General features: G+C 39.2%; 1 protein-coding gene across 2 annotated transcripts in view; it reads left to right on the forward strand.

Annotated features, from left to right (window-relative positions):
- The window catches only part of AP3S2 (adaptor related protein complex 3 subunit sigma 2), a 52,876-nt gene that overhangs the window by 646 nt on the left and 37,337 nt on the right, over positions 1–14,893 (forward strand). For both annotated transcript variants that reach the window (XM_045899403.3, XM_054513310.2), the window contains exons 2-3: positions 4,825–4,916; positions 5,308–5,419. In XM_045899403.3, coding sequence (XP_045755359.1) covers positions 4,825–4,916; positions 5,308–5,419 — 204 coding nt within the window. The remainder of the gene's footprint in view (positions 1–4,824; positions 4,917–5,307; positions 5,420–14,893) is intronic.

A 14,893-nucleotide genomic window follows, 5' to 3' on the forward strand; every position in this document is an offset into this window, starting at 1 on the left:
CTGGATACCCTTCCTCCTGTAGAGTTGAAGAAAGTCAGTTTAAAAGCGGGAAGCGATGAGAAATTATAAATGCTACCGCGTGAGGGCTCAATAAATGATAATATAAACTTGAGTTTCCCCAGAAACTCCTCTGGGAGAACACAAACATCATTATTTGTCTCTTGCCCTCCAGCGTTGTATTTCTTCGTGGCAAGGTTTCAAAATGTTACAGACATAGCTGGTGAAACGAAGAGGGTAAAGAGTCAGAAAACTCCTGTTCAGGCCTCAGCTCACCTTTTTTACCCTGTGTCTATTGACCTTGTGTTTTTCCTCCTTTTTTTTTTTTTTTTTTAAGATTCCATTTATTTATTCATGAGAGATAGAGAGAGAGAGAGGCAAAGGCAGAGGGAGAAGCAGGCTCCCCGCGGAGCGGGGAGCCCGATGCGGGACTCGATCCTAGGACCCTGGGATCATGACCTGAGCCGAAGGCAGACGCCTAACCGACTGAGCCACCCAGGCGTCCCTTTCCTCTTTTTTTTTTTTGGTCAAATAGATACGAACAAAATAATTTTACCTTTTTCGTGGAATTTTTTAAGCTAGATTACATTTTATTAAAAATTTTGAGATAAAACTTAACATTCAATAGAACCATTCAGTTTGTATTTGCATTTGTGTGTGTGAATTTTTTTTTTTTAGATGTTATTGAGAAATAAATCACATACATATAGTTCACCTATTTAAAGTATACAGTTCAGTGGATTTTAGTACATTCACAAAGTTGTGGAACCATACCCATGGTCGATTTTAGGACATTTCCATTTCCCCAAAAAGAAGCCCCTACCCATTAGGAATCATTCCCTATTTCCTCCTAACTCCCTCAGCCCTAGGCAACCACTAGTCTACTTTCTGTCTCCCTAAATTTTGCCTATTCTGGACATTTCATATAAATGGTATACAGTATGTGGTCTTTTATGACTGGCTTTTTCCACTTAATATGTTTTTAAGGTTAATCCAGCTTGTAGCATGTGTTAATTCTTCATTCCTCTTTATTGCCAAGTTATATTCCGTTGTGTGGATATACCATATTTTGATTGTCCATCAGTTGATGTTTCTACCTATGGCTCTTGTGGATAATGCTGCTGTGAACATTCATGTACAAGTTTTTATGTATACATATGTTTTCATTTCTCTAGGTTATAAACCTAGGAGTAGAACTGCTGGGTCATATGGTAACTTTATGGTGACCATTTTGAGGAATTGCCAACTGTTTTCCAAAGTGGCTGCACTGTTTTACATTCCCATCAGTAATGATAGGAGTTTCAATTTTTCCACCTCCCTATCAAAATTTGTTACTATCTTTTTGACTAGAAACACTTTAGTGGGTATAAAGTGGATTCTCATTATGGTTTTAATTTCCGTTCCCTAATGACTAATGATGTTGAACATCTTTGCATGTCCTTATTGGCCATTTGTAAACCTTCTTTGGAGAACATAGAATTTTTATAAGAACCACATTAGCTTGTGAGAGAAAGTTACTTTGAAAACCGCAGAGAACCAAAAACTATTGAGGGATTGTTAAAGTCATTGAGGCATGTAAGCAAGTGGTAGTTCACCTTTCTGTTGAAATTAGAAATAAGGGGCGCCTGGGTGGCTCAGATCATGATCCCAGAGTCCCGGGATGGAGCCTTGCCTATGGCTGGCTCACTGCTCCGCGGGGAATCTGCTTCTCCCTCCACCCCTCGTCCTGCTAGTGCGCTCTTTCTCAAATAAATAAACAAAATATTTCAAAAAGAGAGAAATTAGTTAGCTTCACTGTTTCATTACCACTTCCCCTATGACTGCTGCCGCCTCCCCCTAGGGTCAGATAAAAGGCTTTAGTTTGAAAGATGTTTTTATCAGGTTAAAAAGTGCTGATACTTAGCATGTTTTATATTTCCAAGTACACAGAGTTAATCCTTTACACATCCTGGCATCAGTGAGCTTTGTGTCTTTAAATGGAAACCAGGAAAATAGTAACTGATTGACTCAAACTTACAGTGACTAGTGATTAGCAGGTTTTCTTTTTTCTTTTTTTTATTAAGTTGGTTTATTTTTTTTTTAAGGATTTATTTATTTATTTGACAGAGCGCGCACGGGACAGCACAAGCAGTGGGAGCGGCAGGCAGAGAGAGAAGCAGGCTACCCAAGGAGTAGGGAGCCAGCCAGAGGCAGGGCTCCATCCCTGGATTCTGGGATCACGACCTGAGCTGAAGGCAGATGCTTAACCAACCGAGCCACCCAGGCATCCCATTAGCTGGTTTTCATTGATTGAGTAAATACTGAGAGCCACTGTTTATCCACGTTGAGTCAAAGTTATGAAAAATAATTTCTCCACAGTTACATTTTCCCTGTTTTTTTTGGTCTTTATTTTTACTTTTCTGTTTTTAAGATTTTATTTATTTATTTGACAGAGACACAGCGAGAGAGGGAACACAAGCAGGGGGAGTGGGAGAGGGAGAAGCAGGCTCCCCGCTGAGTAGGGAGCCCGATGCGGGGTCCCAGGACCCTGGGATCACAACCCGAGCCGAAGGCAGACACTTAACGACCGAGCTACCTAGGCGCCCCGTCTTTCTTTTAAATAACTATTTCAAACTAAAATTCAATGCTTTATTATTTTTTTAAAGATTTTATTTATTTATCAGAGAGAGAGTGCGCATAATCAAGGGGAGCGGTAGGCAGAGGGAGAAGCAGACTCCCCGCTGAGTAAGGAGCCTGATGTAAGACTCCATCCCAGGACCCTGGGATCATGACCTGAGCGGAAGGCAGACGCTTAACCGACTGAGCCACCCAGGTGTCCCAAATTCAATGCTTTAGAAAGAAGGGATTAACATTACTTGAATCTATTTTCTGACTCTTAGGGCAAGTCCAATCTGAATGTTTTCTTTTTTTTTTTTTTAAAGATTTTATTTATTTATTTGAGAGAGAGCTAGTACATGAGAGGGGGGAGGGTCAGAGGGAGAAGCAGACCCCCCGCCGAGCAGGGAGCCCGATGTGGGACTCGATCCCAGGACTCCAGGATCATGACCTGAGCCAAAGGCAGTCGCTTAACCAACTGAGCCACCCAGGTGCCCGAATCTGAATGTTTTAAGCTTTGCTACTCAAAGTATGATCCCCAGGCCAGCAGCATTGGTATCACCTGGAAGCTTGTTAGAAATGCAGTCTCAGGATGTACCCCAAACCTACTAAATCAGAACCTGTATTTTAATAACATTCCCAGGTGATTCATTGCACACTGACATGTGAGAGCTTTTAATTACTTTTGTCTTAATGATCAGTTTCTTCCTTCCATCATCCTTTTTTTTAAGATTTATTTATTTATTTGAGAGAGAGCAGGGGGAGGGGTAGAGAGAGACCATCTCAAGCGGACTCCCGGCTGAGTGCACAGCCCATGGCAGGGCTCAATCCCGCAGCCCCGAGATCATAACCTGAGCTGAAAGCAAGAGTCGGAGGCTTAACTGAGCCACCCAGGTGCCCTCCATCATCCTTTTATTTTTTTTAACCATACTTATGAACCTCCTCTGTATAAACAGTGTGAATTTATAACTCACAGTGTGGGTTATCAAGAGGTATCATTACAGTCGAGCTTTCTTGTGTATGGTAGTGAAAAAAAAGTATAACCGTTCAAAATTCTAATCTGTAAATAGAACTTTTTCTGTCAGTAATACTTTGCTGGTGAGTAACACCCCATCTAATATGTAATGCCATATTACCAGTACAGAAGATGGAAAATTCAGTTTTTAAAAACATGATTACACAATTAAATCTTGACTTCCTTGAAGGGTTAGACCTATTGACATTTGTTATTTACCTTGGCATAGATATTTTCTAGGTGAAGGCAAAATATTCCAGGACTGGCCTTCTAGTTATCTTTGACCTTTTATGAGAGTTTATCAGTTCTCCTTTCCTTGTTTTTTGTTTTTTGGGTTTTTTTTTTTTTAAGATTTTATTGATTCAGAGGTGCCTGGGTGGCTCGGTCGGTTAAGCGTCTGCCTTTGGCTCTGGTCATGATCCCTGGATCCTGGGATCAAGTCCCACATCAGGCTTCCTGCTCATCGGGGAGTCTGCTTCTCCCTCTGCCCCTCCCCCAACTTGTTCTCTCTCTCTCTCTCAAATAAATAAAATTTTTTAAAGATTTTATTTATTTGAAAGAGAGTGTGCGAGCAGGGGGAGGGGCTTAGGGAGAGAGAGAATCTCAAGCAGAACCCACTGTGGGGCTCGATCTCATGACCCTGAGATCATGACCTGAGCTAAAACGAAGAGTCAGACACCAAACCAACTGAGTCACCCAGGCTTCCTGCTCCTTTCCTTGGTTATTAACTATAAGGCTTACCTATCAAGACAGTAATGGTTAGTGACTTGATGTCCAGGTAAATATACCCTAGCTTAATTCCTGTAACTGAGTTTGTTTTTTTTAAGATTTTATTTATTTGAGAGAGAGAGCATGAGAGAGAGAGAGCATGAGAGGGGGGAGGGTCAGAGGGAGAAGCAGACTCCCTGCTGAGCAGGGAGCCCGATGTGGGACTCGATCCTGGGACTCCAGGATCATGACCTGAGCTGAAGGCAGTCGCTTAACCAACTGAGCCACCCAGGCGCCCCGTGTAACTGAGTCTTTCCAATTTTCCATAGATTCCCCTTTTATTTTTCCTTTACTCATCACTTCTTTTTTTTCTGGAAACTGGTACCAAATGTTCAGATTGTTCCTTGTTTGGAAGCACTTCTCTCTTTGTTCATCCCCATCCATGGAATGTAGTTTTTCAGACTGCCTCCCCCGCTATTGATTCACTTTTATTTCTTTTATTCCATTAGCCAGAAGAAATTCAACAGCAGATTGTCCGAGAGACCTTCCATCTAGTTCTCAAGCGAGATGACAACATCTGTAACTTCTTGGAAGGTGGAAGGTAAATGATGGGCTTCCATTTTCTCCCTGTGTATCCACTATTGGGTGCCCTTCATCACTCTTGCCTCTTCAGGTAGTACTCAAGTGTCAGGTGGGTACCTGAGCTGCTCACGAAGAGACCCAATTCTGTTTTGGAAGCTGTTGAATGGTTGTGCTTCAGATATTACTCATTTAGATGTTTGGTTCCTGGGAGGGATGGCAGAAGAAAAGGTGAGGTAAAGTGGTTTTAGGCACCTCTTTCAAACTTGGTTGCTGTTCCCCTGGTAAACATGGCCTGTTGTTTGGCCTGTGCTCACCTTTCTGTTGCACCTGTTCTCATTCTTTGGCATAGGGTTTCTCTTTGAAATGTTTAATTAAGATACAGCCATTTAAACGTTTCCCATCTTCCACAGTTTGATTGGTGGCCCTGACTACAAACTGATTTATCGGCACTATGCTACACTCTACTTTGTGTTTTGTGTGGATTCATCAGAGAGTGAACTTGGAATCTTGGACCTCATCCAGGTATGCGTAGTCAGCTAATGATGGCAGCCACTAAAGAGAATTTGCACTGGATTTTTGAGTAACCATCCTGTAGATCTTTTTGTCAGTCTTTTTATTGATACTGGTAAGAGTTGCCAGATGTCCACCATATGGTGCTGTAAGAAAGCTCCTAGCAACCCGTAAAAACTCCTAGAGCTTTCGGACTCATTGGTTTCTACCCAGCCCTCTCACTGCCCTTGGTTTTCATGTACGATTCTTTTTTTTTTTTTTTAAAGATTTTATTTATTTATTTGAGACAGAGAATGAGAGACAGAGAGCATGAGAGGGAGGAGGGTCAGAGGGAGAAGCAGACTCCCTGCCAAGCAGGGAGCCCGATGCGGGACTCGATCCCGGGACTCCAGGATCATGACCTGAGCCGAAGGCAGTCGCTTAACCAACTGAGCCACGCAGGCACCCTTTATGTACGATTCTGATACCAACTCCGATGTGTGTGCTTCCCCCTCACCGCCACCTAGCAGTTAACTCAGTTCTCTGTGGGCAATGACCAGGTGTTCCACAAATGTAACTCAATTCTGACACTATCTACCTGAAGATAGACACCAGTCACAAGTCCAGGTTGGTGTCACTTGTGCTTCCGACTGACTGGCTGTGGATTGGAGGTCCCATGACTTCCTCCTTGGGTTTAATTTGCTAGAGTGGCTCACAGAACTCTATAGAAGAACCATCTTACTATAGGAGGATATAACTCAGGAACAGCGAGACGGAAGAGATTTACAGGGCAAGGAATGGAGAAATGGGGAAAGGGCTTCCATGCCCTTTCCAGTCAGGCCACTCTCCAAAGTCCACCAACCTGGAAGCTCTCCAGACACTGACCTGTTGGGTTTTTCTGGAGATCAGGGGTGGGACTGACAGTTCCAGTCCTCTAAATGCATGGTTGGTTTGCCTGGCAACAAGCCCCCATCTTCGGTGCCTTCTAAAAGTCACCTTATTAACATAAACAGGATACCTTTATCATTTAGGAAATTCCAAATTCCTTTATCACTTAGGAACTCTGTGCCAGAAACAGGAATGAATACCAAATATTTTCTTATTATAAATTACAGTATCATACCATGTTTTGAAATTTTTTTCAACTATTAAGCCAAATGACATTTAAGAATTCATACTTTTTATTTTCACTTGTAATTCTAGCCTAAGACAAAGATACTTGATGTTTTGGTTAGTCTGTGCAATCTTAACATAGGTAAACATGATTTTTTTTTAGGATTTTTGAAATTAGAAATGGCTTACAGATTCTTTTATTTTTTTATTATTATTTATCCATTTGAGAGAGAGAGTGAGAGAGAGAGAACACAAGCCAGGGGTGAGGGTGGGGGTAGGCAGAGGGAGAAGCAGGCTCCCCACTGAGTAGGGAACCTGACACAGGGCCCCATTTCAGGACTCTGGGCCCATGACCTGAGCCGAAGGCAGACACTTAACTGACTGAGCCACCTAGGTGTCCCGTGGCTTATAGATTTTTTTTTATTGTCTTTATGGAAACTGAGATGTGTAGGGACCCTAGCTTGGGAACCATTAATTTAGTATAATTCTATCATTTTAGATTTTTTTTAAAAGTAATTTCTGCATCCAACATGGGGCTCAAACTCAGAACCCCGACAGCAAGAGTTGCATGCTCTACCGACTGAGCCAGCCAGTGGCCCCTAACATCATTTTATATGTGAAATTTTAGGTAGGCTTCCTTTAAGTGACTTGAATAAGTTTCTTAAGTAGAAAGCACTGAAATAGAAGCTTGCATTAAAACCTAATTAACAATTATAGAAAACTCTCTAGCTACAGAAATATAAATTTTACATTCAGAAAATGATTTAAGATGATTAAAAACTCATACATTATATTCGCGTATTGTACCTAACAGTATATAAATTATCTAAAAAGATTATCTCAAGTTTTTTTTTTAAAGATTTTATTTATTTATTTGACAGAGAGAGACACAGCAAGAGCGGGAATTCAAGCAGGGGGAGTGGGAGAGGGAGAAGCAGGCTTCCCGTGGAGCAGGGAGCCTGATGCAGGGCTCAATCCCAGGACCCTGAGATCATGACCGGAGCCAAAGGCAGACGCTTAACGACTGAGCCACCCAGGCGCCCCTCTCTAAGATGATTTAAAAAGCTTTCTTTTTTTTTTTTAAGATTTTATTTATTTATTTGAGAGCGAGAGAATGAGAGACAGAGAGCATGAGAGGGAGGAGGGTCAGAGGGAGAAGCAGACTCCCTGCTGAGCAGGGAGCCCGATGCGGGACTCGATCCTGGGACTCCAGGATCATGACCTGAGCTGAAGGCAGTCGCTTAACCAACTGAGCCACCCAGGCGCCCCTTAAAAACCTTTCTTAAAACACTTGAGTCAGATGGGACATTGAGAGTCAATGTGGCATAATAGAAAGAGTTTAAGATCTAGAATCAGAAAACCTGCATTTGAGTCATGGATCTGCCATCTGAATAGATGTATAGGTTATAGGATTCAGCTGTGACAATGTATTTTATAGTATTGTAGACTATAGAATGCTATAAAAATGTGCATATAATAAGTGTATTAGAAGAAAAAGGAAATAGTGATAATACAGTTTAAAAATTGGGATGTGGTTATTGGAGGAAATGCACTTCACATATCTATGTTGTCAAGATAAAAAGAAATTAACCCTGCAATGTAATGGGCGTTTATTAAATAATGGGCATTGGATTTGGGAAGATAGATAAATAGAAGATGAAAATAATAGGAACTAAGGGGTTTGATCTTTGAAAAGACAATGAAATCAATGAATAGTTGGCCTAATATATTGAGGATAAAAGTCAGAAAACATCAACATGTTTTTAGAGGATGATATACGTAATTGTATTACTAATGTATTTGAAATAGCTGACTTCAAAACATAAATACCCAAATTAGATCAACAGCAAGGCACTTAATCCAGTATTAGGATGAAATAAGAAAGGATTAAAAAAAACCTGACTCCTTAATAGATTCAGTAGAATTTTTAAGTGTTGAAGTACAATAAAACCTCTGTATTGCGTAAGGTATTTCTTAAACTCAGAATTAAAAAAATCATATTACTTAAGTGTATTTCACAGTGTAAATTGGTAGTAATCCAAAAGCCTCTCAAAAAAAAATCTTACTCACATATTGCATATTAGTTTTGGTACAGAATTACTAAAGAAGATTTTAGCCAATAATCACTTGTAGCAAGTCAGGAGACCTGGCTCGTGTTTCTGTCTGTCCTATTAATAAGCAGTGTGGCCTTAAATCATTTACACTTTTCTGGCTCAAGGGTTCTTGTTTTATGTTTTGGCTCTTCAGTGTGTGTGTGTTTCAGTTTATAAGTGTACAAGTTGTTCTTTTCTAGCTCTGAAAGTACTCTCTCAAGACTAGCGCATTCTAGAAGAATTATTCATTGTGTACAAATTGTCTTTATCCCAAGGATGCAAGTCAGTTTAATAAGGGGAAAGTTCTTAGAATCTATTACAGCAGTAAGGAAGATAGTGGAGACTGATAGAATTGCATCAGAGAGAAATGATTTCCAAATTATATTCCCGAAATGCTCTTGAATTGGAATGGGAAGCATTTTTCTTTGATTATTTAGTGCATATTTATTTATCGTAAACTATCTTTGAAGAAATAATACATGTACATGGTTCAAAATTCAAAAGGCAAACCAAGAATATGTAGTGAAAAGTATTTTTCTCCCTCTTTTCTCCAGTACCTAGTTTATTTTTCTAGGAGCAGCAAATTTTAGTTTTATTTATTTATCTTTTCAAGATTTTATTTATTTTTATAGAAACCCTTTTATTTTTTTTAAGATTTTATTTATTTATTTTGAAAGAGAGTATGTGAGCAGGGGGAGGGGCAGAGGGGGAGAAAGAGAAAATCCCAAGCAGACTCCCCACTGAGCGCAGAGCCCATGGCGCATGGTGGGGGGGCAGGGGGCGGGGAGATGCTCAATGTCACAATCCTGAGATCATGACCTGAGCTGAAACCAAGAGTTGGCTGCTTAACCAACTGAGCCATCCAGGTGCCACTTTATTTTTTTTTTTTAGGTAAACTCTACACCCAGCGTAGGGCTCAAACTTATCCCGAAATCAAGAGTCACACACTCTACTAACTGAGCCCAGGAAATTTTAGTTTTAAAAGCAAGAGCAGGGGCGCCTGGGTGGCTCAGTCATTAAGGGTCTGCCTTCGGCTCAGGTCATGGTCCCAGGGTCCTGGGATCGAGCCCCGCATCGGGCTCCCTGCTCGGTGGGAAGCCTGCTTCTCCCTCTCCCACTCCCCCTGCTTGTGTTCCTTCTCTCGCTGTGTCTCTCTGTGTCAAATAAATAAATAAAATCTTTAAAAAAATAAATAAAAATAAAAACAAGAGCCAGTGTTATCTCAGGAGAGAAATCTATAGGCATTCATGGAAACAAGGATGTCCCTTATTATTTACTCTAATTTGAATAAACATTTGTAATGAGTGATAAAAAAAGAAAGGAACAAGTTACATGGTAAAGGAAGAGAGAATTAAGTTTCACCAGAGGATGGCCTGATTATATACCTAGAAAACCTGGAAAAAACAGCAAAAATTATAATAATAAATAAGTAATGAATGATATGAGCAAAATAGCAAAATATGAGCTAAATCCATCAAAATGGAATTTTTCATTTCTGTGAAAATAGCTAGAAAAACCATAATTAAAAAAAAAAAGCCTCAATAGTGACAAAGGTTATCGAGTGTTTGGAAATTAACTTAGTATGGAATACTTGACATTAATTCCAATAGAATTATGAAATCGTAAAGGAAAAACATAAAGGAATATTTGAAATAAATGGAGCTACAGGCGCTCTCCTTGTTGGGAAAAGTCAAGCCAAGATAATAATAGTAATCAACAAATTAAATGCGAAACCAATTATAAATCCATCAGGAAATCTTATAGAACTTATTGAAGGGAAAATTCATCAGGAAAAATGAATGGCTAAGAAATTCAAAAGTATGTTTTGAGGGAAAAAGTTTAGTTAATGGGGGATAGGCTTTACTAGGCTTGCAGATGAAATTATTACCTAGGAAATCCAAAACGGTCACTGGGAAACCATTAGAGCTAATAATAGAGTTCAGTACTGGGACAAGTTTAACAAACTTAAAAGTCAGTAACTTTCCCTTAGCACTAATAAGTTAGGAAATATAATATTTAAAGGGGCCCACTCACAAAAGCAAAAAGGTTCATAAGATATCAAGGAATAAATGTAAAAAATATGCAAGATATATATGAAGAAAACTTTCAAACTCTACTGAAAATATGAAAAAGGCAAAATAAATGAATAACACATACCCTTTGCCTGTTGAGAAGACTCATTACAGTGTCCATACTTTCAGATTATAAATTTACTGAAAACCCAATCAGAATCCCTATAAGATTGTTTTTAAAATTATATTCAGGGGTACCTGGGTGGCTCAGTTGGTTAAGCGTCTGCTTTCGGCTCAGGTCATGATCCCAGGATCCTGAGATCCAGCCCTGCATCGGGTCCCTGCTCAGTGGGGAGCCTGCCTCTCTCTCTGCCTCTACCCCTCCACCCTGCTCGTGCTTTCTCTCTCGCTCTTTGGCTGCGCTCTCTCAAATAAATAAATAAAAATCTTTTTTTTTTTTAAGATTTTATTTATTTGACAGAGAGAGACACAGCGAGAGAAGGAACACAAGTAGGGGGAGTGAGAGAGGAAGAAGCAGGCTTCCTGCAGAGCAGGGAGCCCAATGCGGGGCTCGATCCCAGGACCCTGGGACTATGACCCGAGCCAAAGGCAGACGCTTAACGACTGAGCCACCCAGGTGCCCCAAAATAAAAATCTTAAAAAAAAAAATTATATTTATTGTGAAACCTGTATATACAAAAAAAAAATCTAAACATGTCAATACAGTTTCAAGAATGCCAGTAAAATGAAGCTATCACCCAGATTAAGAAACAGTACATTACTAGTTCCGTAAAGCTCGTGTATACTGTTCCTCACTTCCATCCGCTCATTCATTGCATCCCTCTTCAGACTTTTATGTTGGTCTTCCCTTTGCTTCTCTTTATTTTTACCATGTGATGTATATTCCCTAACTGGTATTTATCTTAGTTTGGAAAATCTGAGTGGCAAGCACAAAAATTAGTTGTGTAAGGAAAGGATAACTTGCCACTTTTAGATGAAGGCTCCCAACGGAAGATGAGCTGAGCAGAGTGGCTGTGTCATGGTCTGGCTTCAGTGTCCCTGAGAGTATACCTGAGCTCCTTCTGGGGACATCTGAGGGCAAGGTCATGTGAGTGCATCGGGAGAAACAGCTCACCATAGGTGGGGCATCAGGCTCTTGCTGTCTAGCAGAAACATGTCAGGAGGAATGGACCACTCATTTTCTTTTTCAGCTTGTCCTGACCATACCCCTGGTTTTCAAGAGTAAGTCAAAGCACATTTCAGTGGGAGTAAAACGAGTGTCCTCGGCTAATCCAGGCAGCAGAGCAGTAGAAGAGATATTAGATTGTTTCCATTTTCCTTTTTTTTTTTTTTTTTAAGTAACACAAATAAAACTACTCTATGTCTTTATGCAGACTCTTGGGCCTATACACACCCGAGTGAAAGAGATGAATATTGCTAATTATAATGCACATAGCTAGGTAGATATTTAGGAAAGCTATATTAACATACAGTGGCTCCAGGACTGTTTGAGTTCATGTTTCTTCCTAGCTCCAACATTGAAATATGTCATTTTTAATCTCTACTCAGAGGTAGAGTGGTGCCTCACAACTGTCTGAATTTTTACTTTTATTAATTGTGCCTACTTTTTCCATGTGTAGGTTTACATTGTTCTTTTCAGATATACCTTTTATAATATAATTGAACCACTTGTCCGGTAAAGTCTAGATCCTGGTTTATAGTTTTATATTTCATCTATTCTATGATGCACATTTCCCCACACTTTAGTAACTCCTACATCAGGATGTATATTACAATAGATGAAATCTTACAATTATAATTGATAGCATTTTCTTCTTAGCACAGTAAGTGTTTTCTCTTATAATCAATGGAAAAGTAATTCTCTGTATTTTTTAGTTTATTTTAAAACTAAGTTATTTTTTTCTAAACTATTAAGTTGTAAATAATCCATTTTACTTCCCCTTATTAAAGAAACTATAATGTATAAGGTTTAGAGTAAAATCCAAACTCCCTGTCAGTCTACAAGGCCTGTCATGATCTGGCTCCTTTGTCTTTCTCTGTTTGAGCTCATCATATTCTCGCTCATCTCTAAGATACTCTAGCCATTTCCACCTTCTTTCTGTTCCTCAGACACAAGGACATTTTTGCTTCAGGGTCTTTGCGCTTGTTCAGTGCACTAGAATGCCTTTGCTCAAGTTCTTTTCCTCTTTAGCTCTTCAAATGACTGGCTTCTTTATCATTCATGACTCGGCTCAAATGTTGATCCTCCAAGACTTTCATGAAGGCCTGTCTGAAGTAACCTCCATCCCATCATCCTGCTCATTTCCTTCAGAGCACTTATGACAATAGAAAAGATCTTGTTTATATGCCTTGTTCTTCCCACACCCGGAACATAAGCCTGGCAAGAGCATGACTTGTTGACCGAGGCAAGAACATGACTTGTTGACCGAGGCAGCCCCAGGGTAGAATGTCTAGCATGTGGGAACCACTCACTGAATATTGGTTGAATAAACATAATACATAGTGAGGTTTAGTTTTTACTCATTCTGTTTCACTGAGTTGTGTTTCTCTTTATGCATGAGTTTCACACTGTCTTATTTATTGTTGTTAATGTAGGTTTATATACTCAGTAAGACCAGTTACTCCCCTTGGGTGCAGTTCTTTTTCAATATATTCTCCGATATTTATAACCATTTGTTCAGCTGTATACATTCTTGAATAATTTGTAATGGTCCCAAAAGTCTCTGTTGGATTTATACTTAGAAATGAATTAAAAACAGCATTTCCTTCCATTTATTCATTTCTTCTTTCAGATCTTATGTTAGTTTTGTTGTTTTTTTTTCAAAGGAGTTCCTAATACCTTATGGTTTATTTTGAAATTTTAAGATATTAAGCTTTTATTCATCATTATATTTATAGATATTTCTTATAATTACACAACCTTCCCTTTAATTCTCAGTTTAATTTACAAGTTCACTATTCACTGAGACTCTCTACTTTATGCTTATCTCCTCTTCTTCAGTAGTTATGTTTGTCTTCTTATCACTGTTGTTTCCAATTAAAAAATATATGTATTATTAAGCTTTTAGCACAAAGGTTTATTTAAATCTCTTTAACACAAGATTTATTTCAATATATGTTGAGATATGGAGCTGAGTTACTTTTTCTCCATACCATTATCCAGTTTCTCCAAATTATTCAGCCTCCTGTCATTTTGCTACCGCTAGTTTAAACTTAAATTTCTATATAAATTTAGCCTATTTCTGGAATTTCAAGGATATTATTTTGGGTTTTTAAAATTACACAAGTAGAAAAAATATTTAAAAAGTCATATAAATAGTATATGAATATATTCTTTTTAAGTTTATTAAGTGAAATGGAGAAGTCCTTCCCTTAGCATTCATTTCCTTCTCTCTCATACACCACTCTCCTTTCTAGAGGTGACCACTATTAAGTCTTAATGCATGTATACACACACACACACACACACACACATCATATGCATTTACTTTTTTTTTTTTAAGATTTTATTTATTAATTTGATAGAGGGAGAGTACAAGCAGGGGGAGCGGCAGGCAGAGGGAGAGGGAGAAGCAGGTTCCCCACTGAGGAAGGAGCCCGACGTGGGGCTCGATCCCAGGACTCTGGGATCATGACCTGCGCCGAAGGCAGCTGCTTAACCACTGATCCACCCAGGCGCCCCGTATGCATTTACTTTTTAAAATAAAAAGTAGTCACACCATATACATAGTTCTGTGACTTGCTTTTTATCACTTAATAATAAGTCTTGGAGCTTTTTCCATTTCATATATTCTTTTTAGTGAAGAATGATTTTATAAAAATATAAATGATATGCTGTAATCTTTTATTCAGTACCCAGCTTCTCAGTGTTTCCAACAGCACTGCAGTGCTCCCCTGCACGTGGTCTGTATGCTCGTGTGGTCGTTTCTTTAGGATAAATTCCTAACATTGGAATTGCTGCTTTGATTAAAAGATGTGTGCTTTTTAAATTGATAGGTATTGACGCCAGATTATCTCCCCAAAAAGGCCTGTTTCCCCATAACTTCACCAACTTTCAGTATTAAGAATATTTCCAAATGTTTGCCAATCTGATGGGTGAAAACAGAAATTCATTGTTGTCCCTAGTTTTCTTGAATATTGCTTAAGTTGCGTGGCTCTCAGTGTTTACTGGTCATTTATATTTGAAAATATCTGACCATAGCATTTGTTCACTTTTCTCATGGCCATTTGTTCTATTCATTTGTAAGGGTTGCATTTTTTCTTAACTA

The sequence above is a fragment of the Mirounga angustirostris genome, unplaced genomic scaffold, assembly GCF_029215605.1.
Source record: "Mirounga angustirostris isolate CCGP_5_RB_7025 unplaced genomic scaffold, mMirAng1.0.hap1 SCAF_9, whole genome shotgun sequence".
NCBI classification, from domain to species: Eukaryota; Metazoa; Chordata; class Mammalia; order Carnivora; family Phocidae; genus Mirounga; species Mirounga angustirostris.